The 22,446-nt window shown below is 34.0% G+C and overlaps 4 protein-coding genes and 1 pseudogene across 4 annotated transcripts; 2 read left to right on the top strand and 3 right to left on the bottom strand.

Moving 5' to 3' along the window:
• On the bottom strand, positions 1 to 2,360 carry LOC114377347 (cytochrome P450 CYP82D47-like). The gene is made up of 2 exons (XM_028335819.1): positions 1,335 to 2,360; positions 1 to 804 (listed from the first exon to the last, which is right to left on the bottom strand). Exons 1-2 carry the CDS (start codon positions 2,325 to 2,327, stop codon positions 175 to 177), a joined length of 1,623 nt encoding a protein of 540 aa, XP_028191620.1. The 5' UTR covers positions 2,328 to 2,360; the 3' UTR covers positions 1 to 174.
• Positions 2,361 to 3,180: 820 nt separating this feature from the next.
• Positions 3,181 to 5,155, bottom strand: LOC114375909 (annotated as a pseudogene).
• Positions 5,156 to 6,883: 1,728 nt separating this feature from the next.
• LOC114375236 (cell division cycle-associated 7-like protein) lies at positions 6,884 to 9,923 on the bottom strand. Its single transcript, XM_028333008.1, has 5 exons — positions 9,594 to 9,923; positions 9,289 to 9,522; positions 8,653 to 8,736; positions 7,562 to 7,691; positions 6,884 to 7,469 (listed from the first exon to the last, which is right to left on the bottom strand). The coding sequence occupies exons 1-5, from the start codon at positions 9,866 to 9,868 to the stop codon at positions 7,068 to 7,070; spliced, it is 1,125 nt and encodes a 374-aa protein (XP_028188809.1). The 5' UTR covers positions 9,869 to 9,923; the 3' UTR covers positions 6,884 to 7,067.
• Positions 9,924 to 13,192: 3,269 nt separating this feature from the next.
• LOC114373534 (GDSL esterase/lipase At2g23540-like) lies at positions 13,193 to 15,327 on the top strand. The gene is made up of 5 exons (XM_028331014.1): positions 13,193 to 13,608; positions 13,713 to 13,843; positions 13,933 to 14,181; positions 14,324 to 14,579; positions 14,883 to 15,327. The coding sequence occupies exons 1-5, from the start codon at positions 13,350 to 13,352 to the stop codon at positions 15,110 to 15,112; spliced, it is 1,125 nt and encodes a 374-aa protein (XP_028186815.1). The 5' UTR covers positions 13,193 to 13,349; the 3' UTR covers positions 15,113 to 15,327.
• Positions 15,328 to 16,802: 1,475 nt separating this feature from the next.
• Positions 16,803 to 21,994, top strand: LOC114377148 (nuclear pore complex protein NUP58-like). Its single transcript, XM_028335553.1, has 6 exons — positions 16,803 to 17,358; positions 17,453 to 17,567; positions 18,531 to 19,001; positions 19,559 to 20,057; positions 21,207 to 21,247; positions 21,488 to 21,994. The coding sequence occupies exons 1-6, from the start codon at positions 17,066 to 17,068 to the stop codon at positions 21,524 to 21,526; spliced, it is 1,458 nt and encodes a 485-aa protein (XP_028191354.1). The 5' UTR covers positions 16,803 to 17,065; the 3' UTR covers positions 21,527 to 21,994.
• Positions 21,995 to 22,446: the final 452 nt, after the last annotated feature.

The raw sequence follows: 22,446 nt of genomic DNA, 5'->3' as shown, positions 1-22,446 counted from the left end.
TGAACCACAAGTATAGAGTTATTATAATACACTGAAGCTCCATTAAAAAGTGAACCATGAGTACATAATCATTATACTACATTGCAGCTGCATTAAACATGTTATTGTTATTAACCGATTTCAGGACCTAGAGGACCCCTTCCCTTATTTTTGAGAAAACTAGCTTAATATAATCTAGTTCTCATAAAGTTTGGTGTCTAGACGTGGAGTTAGGAGAATTTCAAGCGGGGTTGCTTTTAAATTTGTGAGTCCAATGCTCTCTGTCATGTCCACAACTTGATTTGAAGGAGAAGCAACATTGAAAGAATGTAACAGTCTAGCCATGGTCAAGTGCACCACACGCAGAGCCAGCGAGGCTCCAGGGCATGCTCTCCTTCCAGAACCAAAAGGGACGAGCTCATAGTTCTGACCCTTCACATCAACATCTTTGTGGCTTGTCAAGAACCTTCCAGGCTTGAAATCATGAGGATCACTCCAAACACGACCATCCCGGTGGATCTTCCAAGCATTCACCATTAAACGTGTACCAGCAGGAATGTGATAGCCACCTGAGAAGGTGCAGTCTTCCATGGCTGCACGAAGGGTGATAAGAGGACTTGGTGGATACAGCCGCATTGTTTCCTTCACAATGGCTTGGAGGTACACCAACTTGGTTATGTCAGATTCTTCCACCTTCCTGTCCTTCCCAATATAAGTGTCCAATTCATCTTGGACTTTTTTTAGTTCCATTTGATGGTTAAGTAGCAGAGATAGCACCCATGTTAGTGAAATCATGGTGGTGTCGCTTCCTGCTAAAATCAGATTCTGCCAACATAATTCATGAGATATACCCGTTTGTGGTTAGATGTCAAACGGAAAAGTCATGCATAAACTGATATTTTCTTCTAAATAAAAGAATGTTGTGCTGAATCAATAAGATTATATTACAGAACATAAATTTGGATAAGTGGAATGTGTTACATATGCTCATAAATAAGTGGTTTAATATATTATTCGTTCCTTGTGAGAAGATTTACGCACACCCCCGAATTATTAATCATAAGATATTATAACTCTTTTCCAATCGATGTCCTGAATTATGATGGAATAATTCCTTGTGAATTTATTAATCTTGACAAGTGCTCCGTGATGTGATATAGATAATACATTTATTCGTTTACAATCAAAGGCATGACGTGCTTAGTTTGGACTTGGGAGCTATATAGTACAAAGCCCTAAATTCCTTGGAGCATATCCACCATACTTTTGTTGTGTGTTTATCGGATGCAAGTTTTTTTATGGTATTGGTAGCAACCATGAAAACAAGACAGCTAAATTGCCGAGCACGTACTTACCAGACAAGTAGCCTTGATGATGGTATCTGAATCATAACCAGAAATCTCTGCATCTTTCAGAACATTCAGCATGACATCCATGAAATTATCCTGTTCTTCTTTTGCATCCATATTGAAAGCTCTTTTCCTTTTGTGTTCCTCTAACCACCCTTCAACCAGAGGATCCAATTCACTTGCAGTTCTCTTCATGGCCTTTTCATATCCGTTGATGTCCAACCACCCCAGAAATGGAATAGCATCAGATAACACAAACACCCCAAACAAACTCACACACTCTCTCATAACTTTCTTGTACCTTCTTGCTTCACCTTCTGCATAATCATCACTAGCACCATCATAGTATGGCTTCCCTCTCACCATTCTCAGAACAATATTATGAGTTAAATCCCCAAACCACTGCTTCATATCTACCAAAACCCCTCCCTTTGGACAACCTTCTCTAGACCACAACTTATAAAGCTCTCTTATTGCAACTTCTGACTCAGATGTTCTTGTGTTCTTCAGCAGTTCAAGCCGGTGGTTAGATAGAAGCTGAATAGTAGTTAATTTCCTTATCTCACGCCAATAAGGACCATAAGGAGTGAAGCCAAACATGGCATAGTTGTAGCCCATTAGCTTTGAGGCTGCAACACAGGGTCTGGTAGAAAATGCTTTGTCATGGACAGTGAAACACTCCTTGGCCATCTCCCAGCTACTCAATACAAGAACTTTGTATGAACCAAGCTTTATTGTGAAAATTGGTCCATGTTTCTCTGCCATTATCCCAAGTGTTTTGTGAGTATGTTGATGACCCCCAAAGAGGTGTAAATGGCCAATAATTGGCCATGCTCCTCCTGCTTGAGGTGCACTACAGATCTTGCCATGGCCACTATGTGTTCTCTTTAAGCCATAAATCAACACGCCTACTAACATGGCCAGAATGATGGAAATGAGAGTTTGGTGCTGGAAAGCATCCATGGCCATGCCCATGACCCTCCTGAGGACCAAATTCATCTAAATAATAGAAATTATTGTGCACTTATCATCTTTTCTTTTCTTTTTGTATGGAATTGCCTTTTTTCTATGGATGGAAGATAATTTTAATTGGTACTGTTTTGTGGGTGTTAAACTAAAAAATAAAAAACAGTTATTGAAAATTTTACTTTTAGAAAATAATAAAAATTAATTTAATTAATAAAATATAATTCTAATGGTGATTAAAGAAAACAAGGTATTGGTTGAATAATTAATTAAAAAAATGATTTAATTTAATTTTTTTATAAAAAAAATATATTCAGAAGAAGAAATATGTGGTTATAAAAAATATAAAAATATATTTTAAATTAAACACAAAGACAAAACTGTATTGTATCAGAATGAATTTGTCCATTTAACTCATTGGTGCATATATCTGTCTACCATATGTAGTCAATATCCAAATTTTCCATGGTAAAGAAAGAGCATCCATCATCCTCCCAATGAGGAAAGGACAAAAGAGTATTCATGTTGTCACCTATTTTCTAAAACGTAGACAACCGAGCTAGGGTTTAGAGTGTGCAGATGAATGAGATGATGAAGTAGATGACAGTTAAAAATTATCTTAATTAATGGGATACCATTAATGCCGAATGTAGTGATTTTGATGGCCTAGACATGGTTGTTAAATATGGTACATTCAATAACCAATCAGAGAATGCTTTCATTCTTGGCCCAATGGAATATAGGGTAATATCGTCAAGTTTTGGACTAGGCTATTTAAATATTCTCAAAATCTGGCATATGCATCCGAACTATTTGGATTTCATGAACAGGATCCCGGTAAAAAACTTCTTTAAGACACAAATAGAAATTTGAGTAGTGTGTTTGGATTAGCTTCGTAGGGAGAAATAATCAATTATTTTTTCATGGTGAAGATAAAGCAACAAAATAGTAAAACAACAGCGCAACTCCGTTGAACATTTATTGCAAGATGGAAAGCCCCAATTTGAGGCTTCTCCTTATTTTGAGAAAAACTAGCATAATATATAAATTCAGTCCTCATAAAGCTTTGTATCTAAACGTGGAGTTAGGAGAACTTGAAGTGGAGTAGCTTTTAAATTTGTGAGTCCAATGCACTCTGTCATGTCCACAGCTTGATTTGAAGGAGAAGCAACATTGAAAGAGTGTAAGATGTAAGAGTCTAGCCAAGTGCACAACACGCAGAGCCAGTGAGGAACCAAAAGGGATGAGCTCATAGTTCTGACCCTTCGCATCAACATCTTTGTGGCTTGCTAAGAACCTTTCAGGCTTGAAATCATGAGGATCAGGCCAAACACAACCATCTCTTTGGATCTTCCAAGTATTCACGATTAAATGCGTGCCGGCAGGAATGTGATAGCCGCATGAAAATGTGCACTCTTCCATGGCTGCACGAAGGGTGATAATAGGACTTGGTGGATATAGCCGCATAGTTTCCCTCACAATGGCTTGGAGGTACACTAATTTCTTTATGTCAGATTTTTCCACCTTCCTATCCTTCCCAACATGAGTATCCAATTCATCTTGAGCTTTTTTTAGTTCCATTTCATTGTTTAGTAGCAGAGATACCGCCCATGTTAGAGCCACCATGATGCTGTCTCCTGCTGCCAAAATCCGATTCTACAAAAAAAGTACACCAGCTCATGGTTCATGGTTGGAATTCAAAGTTAGATATTAATTTGTTTCTTGCTTTCCAATCCAAAGATGGATATTGTATATAATCAGATTTGGGAGAAGATTTAAACAGACGAATCAAATTACAATCCGAATATATTATAATTATACATCAACTTTATCTATCTCTATGTCATGTATTTTTATTGGATTAATTCCTTTTGAATTTATTATATAATGAGATGGACACACTTACCAGGCAAGTAGCCTTGATGATGGTGTCTGAATCATAATCAGAAACCTTAAGATCCTGCAGAACATTCAGCATAACATCCATGACATCCTGTTCTTCCTTTCCATTTGTACTCATAGCTCTTTTTCTTTTGTGTTCCCCAGCCACCCTGCAACCAAAGTGTCTATTTCACTAGCTGTTTTCTTCATAGCCTTTTTGTATCCATTGTTGTCTAGCCACCCCAGAAACGGAATCAGATAACACAAACACCCCAAACAATCTCATAAATTCCCTCAGTTTTCTTATACCTTCTGGCGTCACCTTATGCATAATCATCACCAGCCCCATGATATGGCTTCCCTCCCACCATTCTCAGAATAATATTAAGTGTCAAATCTCCAAAACCACTGCTTCATACTTACCAAAACCCCTCCTTTTGGACAACCTTCTCTTGACCATAACTTGTAAACCTTCCTTGTTGCAGTCTCTAACTCAGATGTTCTTGTGTCCTTGAGAAGTTCAAGCCTTTGGTTAGAGAGAAGCTCAATAGTGGCAAATTTCCTCATCTCACGCCAATACGGCCCATGAGGAGCAAAGCCAAACATTGCAGAATTGTAGGTCATTAGCTTTGAGGCTGTAACACAAGGCCTGGTGGAGAAAGCTTTGTCATGGACAGTGAAACACTCTTTGGCCATCTCCAAGCTACTCAACACCAGAACTTTGTATGAACCAAGTTTTATTGTGAAAATTGGACCATGTTTGTCAGCCATAGTCCCAAGTGTTTTGTGTGTAAGTTGTTGAGCCCCGAAAAGGTAAAATGACCAACAATAGGCCATGCTCCTCCTGCTTGAGGCGCAGTGCAGATCTTTGCATTAGGACCATGTGTTTTCTGTAACTTACAAAGCAAGGCACCTACTAACAAGGCAAGAATGCCTGAAATGAGTGTTTGGAGCTGGAAAACATCCATCACCATGACCATGTTGAGTGCTCCTAAGAGTAGGCCACCCCAAATTTGTTTTATATCGATTTTCCTTGTTCTTAGCTTAACATATAGTGCACCCTATTTGTCTTTTGACTTATAGATGGACCAGATTCATGTAAAACAAATGTTTCAGATTTATTACTTGTGCATGATTCATGTAAAGTCTGTTCAATTGATTAGACTTTAACAATTAAAAGTGGGTCGGTCCAGAAGTCTGCTTAGTTGCAGAATTGGAAAATTTTCACAATAACTTGTTGATCTTGAATTTACTATAAAGTATTTAATTTCATGACTTATCTAGTTTTTGTATCGAGTGATTTTTTTGATATGCAATTGGTACTATACTATGAAAGTATGCAAGCAACTAAACTTCCGATAAGATCCTTTCCTTAGCAAAAATTGACCCGCATCTTGAATTGTTCAAATCGTCAAACCGATTCATAGGAACTCGGTGAGAAACATTGTAGTTAGTTCCGCATATATGCGAGTGTATGTGCAGAATATGAATAAACATTTGATTGGATATTTTCTGACGTAAGTATTCAGCTGGTTCTATATCATCTCTTTCTATTTATTTTTTTTGTCATCGAAAGATTATTTTGTCTTTTTCTCTCATTTGAGAAAATAAGTTTGGCCGACTTTCTGCAATTAAAAGTGCCACTAAGCGTAGGCCACCTTTGAGAAAGTAACATTAGAATATTCATTGCAGATTAAGATGATTCTTATCGTAACTAAATATTTCTTAGCTAAATGGACCGACACTATACGTCTATACGCAGTATTTGAACCATTTTTCAAAAGGATCGTTTGGGCCTTATGTAGTGACTTTATGAAATTATATCACGAATATGTTATTATTTATTATTATCCTTCACAATAAACAGCTCGATTATAATTAAATAAAATGATTATGAACGATAAAATACTCTCTAAATATTTAACGTAACTACATACTCAATATTTAAACTCGAGATTAAAACAACCTCATCCCAATTGATCTACTTTACTCAATATGTTTGATTTTGAATTCGTATCTCTAAAGTATCAACCTCTCAAATACTCAAATAATCCCTACAGTAAACAAATTATACAACTGCTTTAAAGAATTAGAAATCATACTAAATAGAAAATACTAGTAGTTCCTTGAGTATTAAAAAAAATCAAATTAGTCTCTAGATATTAGTAAAATATATCAACATAAGAATCAAATTAATAGATATTCAATACTTTAAAAACTTTATTAAGGTCTATTAATACTTTAATTCGTTGTATAATTTTATTAAGGATTATTTAGAAGAGAGTAATACTTGAAGGACCAAATTGATAGTTTACTCATTAGTTTGTTTCACTTCTATAATTATCAAACATGCTTTCTACTATGGTCAAACATGAGTCAACTCTTGATGGAGATGTTTGGAAAAAATGGTGTAAACGTGAGTTTTAAGAGTCAAGTGAGTTGGGACTGAAGCTAATCTGGATAGCTTTTGGATCTGCGGATGAAGCTAATGGAATTGACAAGGATTATCTTCCACGTTTGTTTTCATGCAACTCAACAAACATGACAAGAAAATTGGCCACTTCAAAGGAGCAGTAGTATTAGGGAAAGGATTTAACTAAGATGTAAGAAATTCAAATTTTATAAGTGATCTCTGATGTGCTATAAATTAAAAGAGAAACACGCATAATATTACTCCATTTAAAAAAAGAAGCATGTATTACCATTACTATGACAAAAAGGATTTTATACCAAATTACCAAATCCGGTTGGTAATTAAAAGAGAAAGCATATATTACCGTTACTATGACAAATGCCAAATTACCAACTCCAGTTATCCCAATTCATAATGTGTTTCTTGGAAAGTAAGCACATGTATCCCAGGTTAGACTAAGAAAAAGATAAAAAAAAGTCTCATGGTTTTTTAAGCCTGGACCTAAGTCTTCCAGCAATGCTGTCAGAGCTAGGTTTGGAGGAAGAAGCAAGTGGCTTCTTGGTACCTGAACACTCATTTTTTTCAAGCTGAAGAGGTTTTGGGGTATCTGAACACTCAACTTTTTCAAGCTGATTTTGCTTATCAGAGAAAAGCAATCTCTTTGCTGAAACCTCAGCATCATCACCTTCAGATTCAGCTAGAGGCTTCAATGATTCCAGATGATTCTCGTTAACCTCAAGAGACTTGTCCACATCAGAGAAGGGTAGCGACCTTTTTGCTGAAACTGGGTTGGAAGGATCTGCATTTTTCTTCACATCTATTTCTGAGCGCCGGGTTTGAATAAGGTAGTGTGCAACTGATTTGTAACCCAATGTTGATATCTAAAATAAGGAGACATTTGAGCTTAGCTTCAATTCAATCTCAGAAACAACTTCCATGGTAAACCCAATTTTGGTCAAGAATTAGGAGTAACCTTTTTATATAGAGTGCCAGTTGGGGCCCATCCTTTTGCTTGACGACATAAGCTACAGTTGCAAATTCCACGACAAACAGGGCATAGCCAAGTTGGATTCTGCAAGGCTTCGAGTACATGCTCCCCATATCTACAAAAGCAGGATAAATGAAAATGAAGCACTGGGGTCAGAGCATCATAGGAAATCATAAATTGCAAGGTAGGTTCTTTTTCAAATTAAAACAAGCAATACCGATGAAGTACCAGGAATTTTTTTAAATATGAAGTGTAATAATATACTGAATTTCCATGATAAATAAGTGCATTTCATATCGACTGATGAATGATTCCAGACAAAATATTCAAAGCATAATCTAGGAATTTCTTGGATGTGTTTCTGGGCTTTGGCATAACAACGTAGCATCAATCCTGAAAGTTTCAGGTGTGTATGCACATGTGAGATTAGCCTTTGATAATATCTTGAATCATTAACAGATATCATAACTGTAGCAATATGTTTCAATGAAAACAAATTATCAATTATTTGTCAAATATGTGTTATACAGTAGCTTAGTTAACAATTATCAACCATAAACATCGGAAGCTTCAAACAATCCTGAAGATAATACAAATAGCAATGATAGGCCAAAATCTGATTTAGACAATTACAATTCCATATTAAGAAGTTACTAGGCAGTCATTTTCATATTAATTTTGGAATAGGCAGTTATTGGTTATGGCATGACAGTTATAATGATATATGAGTTGTGTTACAGACTTGTAAAAAGGGAATTAAGGTGTCACTTTGTTATTCCCTGTATTTAGGAGGAGGAAACCCTATGTTTCTACTCGAATTTGACCTAATTTCTTTATTCAAAGAGTTTAATAGGTATACACTGTCAATGTAAAAGTTTTTACACTATTAACTAATGATAAATCATTCAATACTTCTTTACTCGGAAAAAGATACCAACAACACAAGACTGGGGCATCAACCATTCAACTTCATCCTTATTTGTCTATAAGTATCCTACCATATCAGCACAATGAGGAGACTGCATCATCTCTTACCATAGATGTTAGAGGAGAGGAACACGTCTTAGAAGGCATACCTCATATACAAGCAATCTCCACAAAACTGCCCCTGGACCATGTTGCATTGGCTACAACTTGTCCGATAACCAAGAGTCTTTTGCCTATAAAACATTATTTTCATCCAATGAGAAAGTTTGTTGAGAAAAGAAAATGAACAAAATCATAAAGACTGATAGATCATAAAATTAAATTCATCACATAAATGGGATTGCGGTAAAAGCTTATGAAACTCAATTATGTGAGCGAGTGTGTATGTGTGTGTGTGTGTTCTGGCATGCAGTAAGTAAAGAAACGTGCTCTTAGTGTTGAAGGTGCCACAATCATACAAGAGTGCACAATAAAAAAAATGGTATTTTATTTTCACACAAAAATGAGTGTCATGTTACCCGCTAAGCATGTCTCGAAAATGTTATTCAAACATTTAAACAAATAGTAAACACAGATCATGGCAGACAGCCAATGCACCTTCACCAACTATTCATTAACAATTGAAAATGCTACTAATATGCTTTCTACATCATGGCTAGAGATATTGTGATTTCGAAAAAAAAAAGTGAAATAATAATAAAGAGTGTGTTAGAGGGTGTGATGGTAGATAGCACTCCTCTTAACAATTTTGATTTCACATAGTAGAGTGACAGATAAAGGATAACCTGCACTGATGGCAAGTTTTGCCATGGACGGAGTCATAAATTCGTTTCCCATCTTTGCCAACACCATCGACGAAGAGCGTCCAGGGCTTGTCGGTGTTTCCCAACAGCTTCTCGTGTTCTTCAGAGTACACCTCTGGCTTGGCACCTTGTTCAATGACCACCCTTCCATTTTTCTTAAACTCGTCTTTCTTTGGGGGAACTTCGGAGTAACTAACAGGAGTCACATTCTGCAACCTAGAAACACGATTCGGATTTTTAGGGCAAAAATAAATAAAAATGTGCATTGTGATTGATCGGAAAAGAACCTGGAAGAGCGGCGAACGGGGACGGAGGAGTTTGGAAGAGAAGGAGGGGTTTGGGGTTTGTGAGAGGAATAGGATCTTTTGTTTTTGTTGTTGAGCTTGAGAGTGAGGGAAAGGTCCAAGATTCCCAGCTTTCCCATTCTCTCGCGGTTTTCGCGGATTCTCTGCTCTCTCGACAGCTCGTACTCAGACATATTCTTCTTCTGTTCATGAGGTGTGTCGTGGTTGGATATGGCATCGAACTCCGACAATCGATTTCGCTTTCTGAGAGCGGGCATGGCTGAGGTTTGAAATTCAACGGTCTTTTCTGTGTGAGTGACAAGAGGCGGAGGAGGGAGGGAATCCCTAATAAATCCAAATCCAAGCTGGATAGTCACTTTTTATTTATAAATGTGTAATTTGGTAATAAATAAAAATATAAAATTTAATTTTTAAAATTGTGAAAAAGTATCATAAATATAGTCGGTCTTTACTTCTCTTTGTCATCATTAATAAAATAGCTTATTTGGTATGAACAAATTTCTTATTGGAATGATTAACAAATATAATTCTCATGGACATATTTATCTTATAATATTTTTTTAACTTTTCTTTTTCTCAGTCCATTGACAACTGTGATCCTGAAAGATGAAAATATAAAATTTAGTTTCAAAAGTGTAAAATGTGCGATAAATATATCCAAATGTTAATAATTAACTAATTATTATAATTTGAAAAAATTTATTATGATTACGACAACTTTTTTTTAACAAACTCATAAATTAAATTGAGTTTAAAAGAAAAAAGAATACTCATTTTATAAACTATAAATAATTTTTTTACACATGCTTGATGAAAGGTTCAAGTAAAACAAAAATATTTATTGTAAAACATTATAATCAAATTAGATCTATGAATAATTTTCAGGGGAAATTATAATTGCAATGACACTTTTAATTTGTAAAAAACACTCACCTCCTTTTGAATGATTTTTTAGATGATCAGTCAATAAAAAAATAATTGTGTATGATTTTTTTAAAAAAATTTAAAAATCAACAAACTTTTATTATAATTTGTAATTTGATGTCTTTGCATATATTAATAGACATTCATATTTTAGTATGAAAATTTTATTTAAAAAACAATTAAATAAATAGTGTTTGATTAAACAGAAAAAACAATTTTCTTATCATTTTACAATAATTTTTTTTCTTTTTTTTACTATGTTAATAGCATTTATTCAAGAGTTAACAACTAAAAGATTATTATTTTTTAGTTGAAGAAGAGTAAGAAGAATTCACCAAAACAATAAAAATTCACTTCCATTGATAATATTTTATGCATGTCTCAATCGTTGATGAAACTTAAAAATTATATAACGATGCAAACACTTACCGGTGTGATATGGCTCTTTCAAAATATTTTATCACAATTATTGTAAATTTTTTCAAGATTATAATAATTAGTCATAGTCTATTATTAACGTCCGACTATATTTGTTACACTTTTTACACTTTCTTAAATTTTATATTTTCATCTTCCAAGGATGCATTTGTCAGTGGGTGAAAAGACGAAAAGTTAAAAAAATATTATATAATAAATATGTCTTTATGTTGATAATTAGAGATGACTACGTTGTCAATCATTTTAGTAACAAATTTGTCCATCTGTGTCACATATACTATTTTATTAACAGTAACGAACAAAAGTTAATGACCGAATATATTTATCATACTTTTTACACTTTCGGAGATTAAATTTTATATTTTTATCTTTCGGGAATACATTTGTCAACAAATTACACATCTAAAAACAAAAATGACTATTTACCCTAAATCCAAAAATGAAAAAAAGGTTGTTCTCTCCCACTTCGCATTCCATCATATCCCCCTAAATTCCTCTTAACCCCTCGATGGTTAAGGAATTAAAATAAAATTAATTAAAATTATACAACTTTTTTTATCATAAAAATTAGTGCACCTTCTAAATATTACTAATACTCTCTTACCAAAAAATTTAATTAAAATATTTTATATATTTATTCTTCAACTATTATTCTCAATAAAATTTATAATATTACTTGAAAATAAGGCTAGCTATGAAATATAAATATAATCATCCTTCATAAATAATAAGTTTAAGTTGTGTATAGTAAAGTTAAATATAGTTAATAGATGATTGAATTTTTTAAATATGATTACATAAATTTGTAAAGTATTTTTTTTACCATGGTTTAGTAAATATTTTATTGAAATTAAATATGAAAAGATAGCGTTTGTGCTTTAACTTCTAAGAAATTGTGCATCACACAAATCACAAAGAGAGGGAAATATAGTTGTCTATTAAAATGTCACGTGGCTATTAAAGCGTTTGTTACATTTAATAATTTTTCATTAACAAAGGGTTTAATTTACACTGTTTATAAATATTAAGATATGTCGTAAAAAAATATTAGGATATAATTTCCACTCTTATGAATTTTAAGGTTTGATTCGCACTACTCAAATGTTAAGAAACTACTATAACATTATTTTCTTCGAGGGTTCGTTCTATATAAATGAAAAAAAATGAGATAAAAATTTGAATTAAATTAGAATGTAAAAATATAAATCTTACATTAGTTTACTATTTATTTCTTTAATTTTTTGGGTATCTTTCTCTTCAGACGAATATGACCTTAGAAATAATACATATACATTCACACTTTTTAAACATATAATCATGCCCATAATTTATTTTTATTTCTCTGTTCATGTCACATTAAAATACGTGCATACCCATAATATCTATATTTAAACCTTTATTTTTTCTCTCTCACTACGTTATAATAGCATATTAAATGTCCATGAATACTTTTTTTTTCTTTTTCAATTGGAATACTGTCTTATTATCCAAGTTTAATGAACGTTTGGTTCAAAGAAATTTTCAGTTTTTTTCTCACGTTTTTCTCTTTTTATAGTTTGTGTTGTGCAACTACTTCGCGATGCAAAAGCATAGGCAAAATTATGGGTGTTAATTATAAAATACTTGTGCTCTATATATTTCTATGGTTACTGGTTAAATTAAAAAAATATTATTTTTACTAATGTATTTTATATTAAAAAAGACATCATATTTAAACTTAACATATCTAATATACTTAATTTGAAAATAAAAAATTATTTAAATATCCGTATTAAAGAAAATTTATATACATGAATTTATACACTGTCTTGTCTTGCTTAATATAGTGTGTCAAATAAGTCCTAAGTTTGTTGGATTCAGATGGACGGTATAATACTACACGATGAACTTAAGATATAGGCATCGCTTCTAAACTCTCAATGTAAATTTGCTTTTAGTTATGGTCACCAAACAATACCTAATCTAATTAATCCCCAGAACCTTCTTCCCCAACGGTGTCACTAGTCTCTTTGACCTTGAGTGCGTCACCATAAGGCACCCCTGTGACTTTGAATTGCAGAACTTGCTTATTGTTAAAAACTAAATAACCGAGGCTACATTACATCCTTAGCACGCTGAGAAATCTGCACATGTACATATGTTGATGACCTACCACATGAAATTTATTGTTCAAATTGTCCACTTCATTCCATTTTTTTTTATAAAAAATTGATAGAAGGGGTCAAAGTACATAGGATATAATATAACTAAGCTTAGAAGTTTTCTCTAGTGAGGAAAGAAAGCTTCCTTATAAGCTTCCCATCTGATTGTGCCTCTTGCATGCAACGGTGCTTTTAGTGCTTGTTTGCGTGAAAAGAACTCGTGGATCATAAAATCATGGCATTGAAATATCATAATTTTTTTTCCCTTTTGCTTTTGCTTGTGAATCTGAGCTTTCATGGAAATATTGCTGCTCAGAATGCTAAGTTAGCAGCTTCTTTCATCTTTGGGGACTCATTGGTTGATGCAGGAAACAACAACTATCTTTCAACTTTTTCCAAGGCAGACGTTCCCCCCAATGGAATTGATTTCAAGGCCTCTGGAGGAAATCCCACAGGACGTTTCACCAATGGAAGAACCATTAGTGATATTGTTGGTACTGTCACATTTAAGCACACTTTTGTCCTTGCTAATAAACAATTAGCCTAGCTTGTATTTTATCACTTGTTTTTTATATCACTTTTTTTTTATCCTTTTTAGGAGAGGAATTAGGACAACCAAGTTATGCTGTCCCATATTTGGCACCAAACACAACTGGGAAAACCATACTCAATGGAGTGAATTATGCTTCAGGAGGAGGAGGGATTCTCAATGCAACAGGAAGCTTATTTGTTAGTATTTCTTAACTCTACTCTATCATTGATATGTGTATTAAGCAATATAATTGTTTCATGCTACGTGCTTTAATTTATTTTTTCAGGTGAATAGGCTCGGAATGGATATTCAAATAAATTACTTCAACATAACAAGAAAACAGATTGACAAGTTGCTAGGCAAATCGGAGGCGAGAGATTACATAATGAAGAAATCCTTGTTCTCCATCATTGTTGGGTCCAATGATTTCTTAAACAATTATCTTCTTCCTTTTGTTTCCTCTGGAGTGAGAGTTTCTCAAAATCCGGATGCTTTCGTCGATGACATGATCAATCATTTCAGGATCCAACTATACGTATGCACCTTAATCTAAAATTAACTAATTGAACTTTTATCTCTTAATTTGTATATAATGTCAAAGTTAATATGATTTACATATTGTCAGATATAATGCTTAAATAATACTATCAAAGTTAATATGTATGTTTGAATGACAGAGACTTTACCAACTGGAAGCTCGGAAGTTTGTGATCAGCAACGTTGGCCCATTAGGCTGCATACCTTACCAGAGGATTATAAATGAGCTGAACGATGAAGATTGTGTGGATTTGGCTAACGAGCTTGCAACCCAATACAATTCCCGATTGAAAGATTTGGTTGCTGAGCTAAATGAAAACCTCCCTGGAGCCACCTTTGTCCTCGCAAATGTGTATGATTTAGTGTCGGAGCTGATCGTAAATTATCATAAATATGGTAATAGTTTACTATGTATTTTTCTTTTATGGATCCATGCTCTCCAATATTTCATATATTATAGTATAGTGCTTAAGTAGATAGTGTATGCATTACTAGTATGAAAGATTTTTATAATGCTATCCTCTTTAAAAATCATATCAACAATTATATCTGATTAGTTAAACTTTTTTACGCTAACATTACATAGAAACTAAACTCTTACTATATTTTACATGGATAACTTTTTTACTCAAAGGCTTTCACCAAATCAACTAGTATTTCAACATGAAATATCCATTATAACATTTGTTTGTTTTGCAGGATTCACAACAGCAAGCAGAGGTTGCTGTGGAATTGGAAGTGGAGGTCAGGTTGCAGGGATAATCCCATGTGTGCCAACATCTAGCTTGTGCTCAGATAGGCACAAGCACGTGTTCTGGGATCAATACCACCCAAGTGAGGCAGCCAACATAATACTTGCCAAGCAGCTTATTAATGGAGACAAGAGATACATATCTCCAATGAATCTTAGACAACTCATTGATCTTTGATCATTAATTTCCATGCCTTATTTTGTCCACGCAGTTTTCTTTTTCTTCCTTGATTCTCTGTCAAAGTGTGTTACTGTAGCTGTCTAAAAGGTGGTCAAGCCTTTTTTTTATTTTTTATTATTGCAACATAATATGAATTTTACAAGCGTAGTTTGCTTCCTTAACTAACGCATGTATGGTTTCAAGATTTTATCTAATTGCTGGTTTAAGTTTGACATTGGTCTTTGACTCTTTGCCTTGCTCAAAGAAACTACACGTGTCAGGTGCATATGGAGAAGATTTCATTTTCTTGTGGCTTTAGTAAAATCGAGATAACAGACCTAGGAAGCATTTTGTTCAACAACTTCTGCCCTTGGTAGTTTATTTTCTGTTTATGGCAAGTACATGACGTGAATGGTATTTTTGTCTCGAAGCCCCAAATAATACGCGAGTGGAATTAAATAAATATGTTTAAAGGGACAAATTTTACTTAGTATGCATTTTTTTTAGTTCATAAAATTCAAATTAAAACATTTTTTTTAAGTGAACTAAATGTCTCACTACTTAGCTCATTAGATGTTGATAATGTACGTTGATTGATTGTGAACGGTTTAAATATATATTTTTAATTTCCATATTTTTTTTAAATTTTAATTTAATTAAACTATAATTTTTGTCCTCAAAATTTGACTTTATTACAAATTTTACCCCAATTATGTTTTTCCTAGTTTTACCCCAAAAATTTAAAAATATTGAAAATGTTATCCTTCCTTTAATTAACCGTCAATTTTGTTAGTTAATTGTTGATGTGTTAATTTTGACCATTGATGTAATATGAGTAAATGACATAGTGATAATGTGATATTAAAAATATTGATAATGAAATAATTTTTCTTAATCGTTCTAGTATGATCCATGTATATATATCACTTTTTTTTATTTTTTCTTATACAAGTAACTCTAAGTAATAAATCTTTTCAATAGAATAACTTTTTATTTTATTGTTTCCAATGAATCGCACTAAAAACTTTTGAAAACTTTTATCACATGTACATATTATAATAATAATTTATTGTTTTTTTTAGTTAATATTAAATTGGCAAGAAACGTTGCTTTATGAAGCAACAGTTACCTCGGAAACAACAACATTTTGTATGTTTTTATAGTGAGGGTTGCTATACAAGCATAATAATGCTTCCCCAATATGCTTACCGATATGGATGCTCTAGCGTAATAACGTGTGATTAGGGAACAAAATGCACAACATTTGTAAAAATATGGGACAAAAATGTGCAACATTATTGAAATATTGGAGCTAAACGTGCAATATTATAAAAACATGGGGCATATAAAACTGTTTGTAATGCACACGTTCGTAAAACTAGAATTGAAAAGTATAACATATTTTTGGATGCAAAGGAACATAATTAGTAATCTTACAAGTTCAGCAATATTTCGAAAAATAGATAGGTTATTGGCTCAATCTAAACTTTTGTGTCACAAAAAAGTCAAGCAACCTAAAAGCATCCAAAAACATACATCTCTTTCCCTTGGTGAAGATCTGAAGATGAAGTTTGTCGCATTCCATGACATGGCAAACTCCATTTTTTGGTTTACATGGGCCAGACAGGTGCAGTTCGGAAAGGGCAAAGCACTTTGTTAATGGGCCGTGGTTGAACTGAAAACCAATACGTACAAAATACACAAAAACAAACCCTTTTAACTTGGCCGCGCGTGGGTTCTGGAGCGGGATTTGAGAATTGAGAAAGATTCTCAATCCTCTTCCTCAATTCAATTCAAGCTGTGTGAACATGAAATTGAAACTTGGACAAGAAAAATTCAATTAAAATTCCCCCCAAATTACCGTGCATGTGTCGTCGCCTGGACCCAAATCACTCTCTCTCTCTCTGAGCATAATATTAGGGTTTAACAAGGAGTTTTCTTCACTCTGGCAATAACACTCACAACACAGCGATGTCATTTTCGTTGTTCGCCACTCCGCAGCAACAGCAACCGCAGCAGCAGTCTCCTTTTCAGCCACAGCAAACTAGTTTGTTCCTTCCGCAGCAGCAGCAACAATTTCAACAACAGCAACAACAACAACAACAGCAACAACAACAACAACAGCAACAATTTCAACAACAGCAACAGCAGCAGCAGCCGCAACAGCAGTTGTTTTTGTTTACTAACGATAGAACCCCCGCTAGTTATAGTACCAATTGGGCGGATCTTCATCCTGATTCCCAGAAGATTCTCCTTCAGATCGAGTATGCTCTAATTATCCCGAGAGAGTGTAGTGTTCTTCTGTGGTTCTTGTTTCGACTTTTAGTTTTGCTAAATTAACTGTTATCTGTTACTTAGGGAGCGGATATTGGAGTTTAGGGATGAAAGCCAGAGACTAGATCAGTGTAGTCGTCTTTATGATTCTTCAGTTTCCAACGATGGATTTGAGCTTGATGCAGGTCATATAGTTCAGGTGCTCTCTTTGTGCTCTTGTTGCTTATCAGTTATCTATTCCATTTTTGTTAAATATGATTTTTTTTTTCATTTCAAGTAAAACGTTTTTTCTTGGGTGGTAGAATAGAACTTGCGGTAAAATGGCAGTCTCCTTACAAAAAGAGAGGCAAAAAAGGGTGGATTGATGTATCTAGTTGAGTCATATTTGATTTCATTTGACTGATTTTGTTGTAATTTATATGCTAATGGTGTTTAGCTGACGGATAAATGGAGTATCTGTTTTTACTAGAGTTTTGCATGCTGCAGACCACGGTTCATGTTCTAGCTTGCCAGTTGTAAACTAGCATAATTCTTAGTCATTTCTATTACTATTCTGTCAACAGAGCAAACGTTATCACCCTTAGCTGATTTCTATAAGAATTTTAAATTCCATTGTTTGTTGTTTACAAAGTAAGTGGGAAAGAAGTGTTTTTGTCGACAGTTACAACTTAAAGTGAAAAAGAAGTTGTAGCAAAATTAGTTGATAGTTGACACTTGAATTATTTGGTTTGCTCCATTTCTCTATTAAGGATATGTGACTTCAAAAACTCAAAAGATCTGTGAGCTTTTCTTGTATTTTGTTTGTCACATATAGGTTAGCAAATGATTTAGGCATTTAGCCTTCATAAATGGGTTATTTAAGACTGAAGTAATCTAACTCTTGTTGCAATTGCAATTTTTGTGGAAACCGGCTAACCTATTTTTGAGAGATGTTAAAGCATGCAGGCTTCTTATGATTGGTAAAGTTAATTTTAAATCCATTGTTTCATTCCTATCTGCTTTTCATGTATTGTTAATCAACTTTTTTCTCTGAACTAAGAACTATTACTAGTGTTGATATGGTTAACTGCTCCCTTCTCTCATAACATCTTGCTTATTGCTTTATGTGATCTATTCATGAATGATGAAACAATGTTTCTTTCTTCCTTGTGATGTTTGATAGGAACTTGGTGGAATTAACACTGCTATGGAACGACAGAAAACATTGCTACATGAACTGATGTCCACTGTTAAGGATATGTTACGCAACACAGAGGTTGCTGTTCGTTCCTTTATGATGCTACGCCCTAGGTTCCTTCATCCGAGTGGGGGTACATCAAGTGCCACTGCCCCATCACAGACTCCTGGTGCAACTATAGCACCTAGTTCGAGTAGCCAACCAACAACTGCTTCTATAGTGCCTGTTTTTGATTTCTACAGTGGTCTTCCAAGGAAACCGTCTCCGTTTTTACAGCAGACAGTTTTAAGATTTGAGAAGTATCTTGGTGAGTGCCATCAGTGGATTGAAGAGTTGGAGCAGCTGCTTCTCTTGGAGTCTGAGAGAAATGCATCCAGTAATGGTTCCTCATTATTGCAATCTCTTCCCAAGGTCATGACAAATGTGCATGACTTTTTTGTTCATGTGGCTGCGAAGGTAGAATGAAACAAATATTGCTTCGTAATTTTTTTAACTAATATCACACCATACGGCTATGAGTATATGCACTTTATAGTGAATCACATGAATTAAATTTACCTATTCATGACATGCAAAATTTAATGATTGTAGAACTCTTAATTCTTTTATCACTTATTCACTTTTCTCTTTCATTTGTTTTTATCATATACTAATTTGTGTATGTGTTGTCGTTGGTTCATGTCAAATTGTGACTTGTGAGCTCTTTTTGTTTAAACTGAGTCTATTATATAGGACATTCACCTCCTCCTTGTTAATGCTTCTCTGCTACTTCCAATTTGTAATCATTTTCTATTTTTCATATGGAAATACTATGCATAGTACCATGCTCCATTTCCTGCTAATTGTAATGAATGAAGAACATAACTTTTTGTATTAGAGATGATGATACTTATGTAATTTCCACTTTTGTTCAAAAAAGGGCCCTCATGCATATATAAAACCGTGCCCTATAATAATATTTACAATTCTCATTTACGGTAATAACAACAGGCTTTTAAATAATGGCTATTCAGGTGGAGAGCATTCATCAGTACATTGAATCAATGAAATCAGCATACCTAGCTGATCAGCGTCACCGGGGGGAGGTGAATGATCCATTTTTGGAGGCAGATCGGCGAGAAACTGCAAGACAAGAAGCTGCCTCAAAAAGAGTTCATCCAACATTGCATTTACCTGCAAATTCACAGCCCTCAACCCAAGTTGCTGGGTTGTTTTCCAGTTCTGGGACTCAAGCAGCATTGCCTGCCCCACAGACAGCTGCATCAACTTCATCTTTGTCATCAGGAAGTGGATTATCTCTTTTTAGCACACCATCTTCTGCTCCATCATCTTCTATGTTGTCATCTCTGTTTGCAACACCAACTCCTGCTCCAGGACCGCAAACCTCACTTTTTGGCTCTACAACACCTGTACCTGGTCCTGTATCAACTCCCTCTCTGTTTGGTAATACTACTCCATTGTTTAGTACGACTCCAGCTACAAATTCTCTCTTTTCAAGTCCATTTGTTTCAGGTACTGTCTTGGGTTGTAGTTCTTCACAGTCATCTTACTTTCAAGTATTAACAGACCATGTAGTTGTTTTAGATAGAAAATTGTTTTGGAAAACACAATTTCATTTTTGAGGGCTGATGTTGGACAACAGAACACATAGGACTTAAAAGATCAAAATTAGGGTTTATTGGGAGAATTAAAGAAAGAAAGGTGAAGGTAGAGGTTTAAGATTAAGGTTTAACTGAGGTTGAACCAGAGCCAAGGTGATGCTCAATATACAACATATACATTGCTGACAACCACTTCCCCTCCCCCAAACAATATGTAAGAAAAATAAAATATACATAGATTTAATATATAAAGAAAATCATGGAAAAATTGTTGAAATATATTTTCTAATATTGTTAAAATAATTTATCACATATGATAAGTATATTATACTAGAGCTGATATTTTTTTAACTTAGACTAATTTCACATCAAATTTGTAGAAGTAGAGAAGTAAAGCTTTTTAATTCTTATCCAATATTACTCTCATCAAATAAGTAACAAAAGGAAGAGGTGAAGGCATGAAGCTTCTCATTATTAATTGAAGCCAAAGTTGTCGCGTTGCAGGTTCCTATTTGTCCTACATTGGATTTGTTAACAGGAGTACTGAGTTTCGGTTGTAAATACTAAATACTAAATAGGGAACCATTGAACCAAATAATAGTGAAGAAGTTTTAGTTTTAATTATCATAATTTTTAATTATCAAGAGAATTGGTTGAACCATGTGAACATTAATTGGTTCACATGAGCTGCTGATTCTATACTGCTTTTCTGGTTCAAGTATTTGTTTTGGAAAATATGGTTTTTTGGGGTCATTTGTGGAATGGCTGGAGGACCTAGTCCCTATTCCAGTTTCACTGGCTGATCTGTTCCGTTTTTGAAAATCTGGTTGAAATTATTGAATATAGTATTGTTGAACTTGACTGCTTGAGAGAAAAAAGATAGAAACAGGATCCATTGGTCTTTGTCCTTTAGACCTTTGTACATTCTCTTCATCAATTTCATGTTTTTGGAGAAGAGAAAAAAGAAATAAAGAATAGGGGAAGGGGCTTAGGGGTTTTATTCATCTTTCTTAATTCTATCTTAACATGAAATGAACCATTTGCTCTTTTTCGTACTCAGGCACTGCAACAGGATCTGGGGCTAGCTTTGGACCTGGGACGGTAAATAAATTTTATCCTTACTGGCTCTTTTTGTAGACTATTTCTGTCAATTATTAATTATTTAAAACAATCCTGGTATATTCTGTCTTGTCAGCCTTAATAGAATTAAGCATCATTTTTTTTTAAACAGCAAAAGATTTTATTAAAGAAATAAGAATCATGATCTGCTAATTTTGTTCTTTTTTTTATGGCTTCTATGATTGCATCTTCTGAGGCTTCTTTTGTATGATGTTCTTGCAGAAAAATCAACGGGTGAAATCCAGAACTGCTCGACGCTAATTAATGTGATCTGAAAGCATAAAGTTGATTGGAACCATTTCTGCTGCCAAACAAATATGCAATGTTCTGCTTGAAATAATGGTTTTTCCTTATCAGATGGTCTTAAAATGGGTTTTGCTCTGAATCTGATTGAGTCTTGGAATGTAGATGCCGCATCGAGGGCACTGGTATATATCGACATTTGGATTCCGCCTTGTTTCAATCCGTTGAGTTCTTCTATTAGGCATTTTCTGTTAGCTACTATTGACCCATTTTCTTTAACATTGTAGATTAATATAGGTTAGGTGATTTTGAACGCTAAATTTTCATGAAGCCTGTGTAGCTTTTCCATGAAACGTTGTAGCTTTGCCTTTTTCATGGTTCCAGTTTGAATTCGATACATCAGTCGCTGTTGTAAAAGATACTGCACGGAAGATGTTTAGATACATTTTACTGATATATTTTAAACTTGGAGTAATTGGCCTTTAATTGATCTTTAAAATACCAAGACATGTTCACTATTTAAATTTCAAGATTGTTACTGAAATCTCCTATCTGCTCCATTGAGCTATGTATTTTCAGATTACTTGAGGGAGTGGTTTAGTAGAATTTAGATAACTGGTTTTGTTGTACTGATAGTTGGGAGGAAAGAGTATAAAAATTTTGCTGAGATGGGACAAACTGGGCTGGGGTTCACGGGGAAAGGGAGTTTGGAATTTGGTTGCTTTTAAAGTTTTAGAGTTAGACTGAAGAATAATTAGTTCTTTTTAAAATGCTACTGCTTATTAAAATTACACTTTTCTCGTTCAGAACTTTGTTATATATTTCCTTATTATGTTAGAGATTTTGTGTGGGTTAAAATATAAAAAGTACGAGAAGTATGTACTAATTTTTAAAGAAGTAAAATAAGTAAACTATAGAAACATAATAGATCAAAAGTG

Source organism: Glycine soja, chromosome 11, assembly GCF_004193775.1.
Source record: "Glycine soja cultivar W05 chromosome 11, ASM419377v2, whole genome shotgun sequence".
Classification (NCBI taxonomy): domain Eukaryota; kingdom Viridiplantae; phylum Streptophyta; class Magnoliopsida; order Fabales; family Fabaceae; genus Glycine; species Glycine soja.
This window is presented reverse-complemented; position numbering and strand designations above follow the sequence as displayed.

Coding starts and splice junctions, on each gene's coding strand:
- LOC114377347 (XM_028335819.1), bottom strand. CDS start 2,327: ATGAATTTGGTCCTCAGGAGGGTCATGGGCATGGCCATGGATGCTTTC. Junction 805..1,334: donor TCATCAAGGCTACTTGTCTG/GTAAGTACGTGC, acceptor TTATGTTGGCAG/AATCTGATTTTAGCAGGAAG.
- LOC114375236 (XM_028333008.1), bottom strand. CDS start 9,868: ATGCCCGCTCTCAGAAAGCGAAATCGATTGTCGGAGTTCGATGCCATA. Junction 9,523..9,593: donor CCCGTTCGCCGCTCTTCCAG/GTTCTTTTCCGA, acceptor TCGTGTTTCTAG/GTTGCAGAATGTGACTCCTG. Junction 8,737..9,288: donor AAAACTTGCCATCAGTGCAG/GTTATCCTTTAT, acceptor AATGTTTTATAG/GCAAAAGACTCTTGGTTATC.
- LOC114377148 (XM_028335553.1), top strand. CDS start 17,066: ATGTCATTTTCGTTGTTCGCCACTCCGCAGCAACAGCAACCGCAGCAG. Junction 17,359..17,452: donor AAGATTCTCCTTCAGATCGA/GTATGCTCTAAT, acceptor TCTGTTACTTAG/GGAGCGGATATTGGAGTTTA. Junction 19,002..19,558: donor TTGTTCATGTGGCTGCGAAG/GTAGAATGAAAC, acceptor ATGGCTATTCAG/GTGGAGAGCATTCATCAGTA.
- LOC114373534 (XM_028331014.1), top strand. CDS start 13,350: ATGGCATTGAAATATCATAATTTTTTTTCCCTTTTGCTTTTGCTTGTG. Junction 13,609..13,712: donor AACCATTAGTGATATTGTTG/GTACTGTCACAT, acceptor TATCCTTTTTAG/GAGAGGAATTAGGACAACCA. Junction 14,182..14,323: donor ATTTCAGGATCCAACTATAC/GTATGCACCTTA, acceptor TTTGAATGACAG/AGACTTTACCAACTGGAAGC.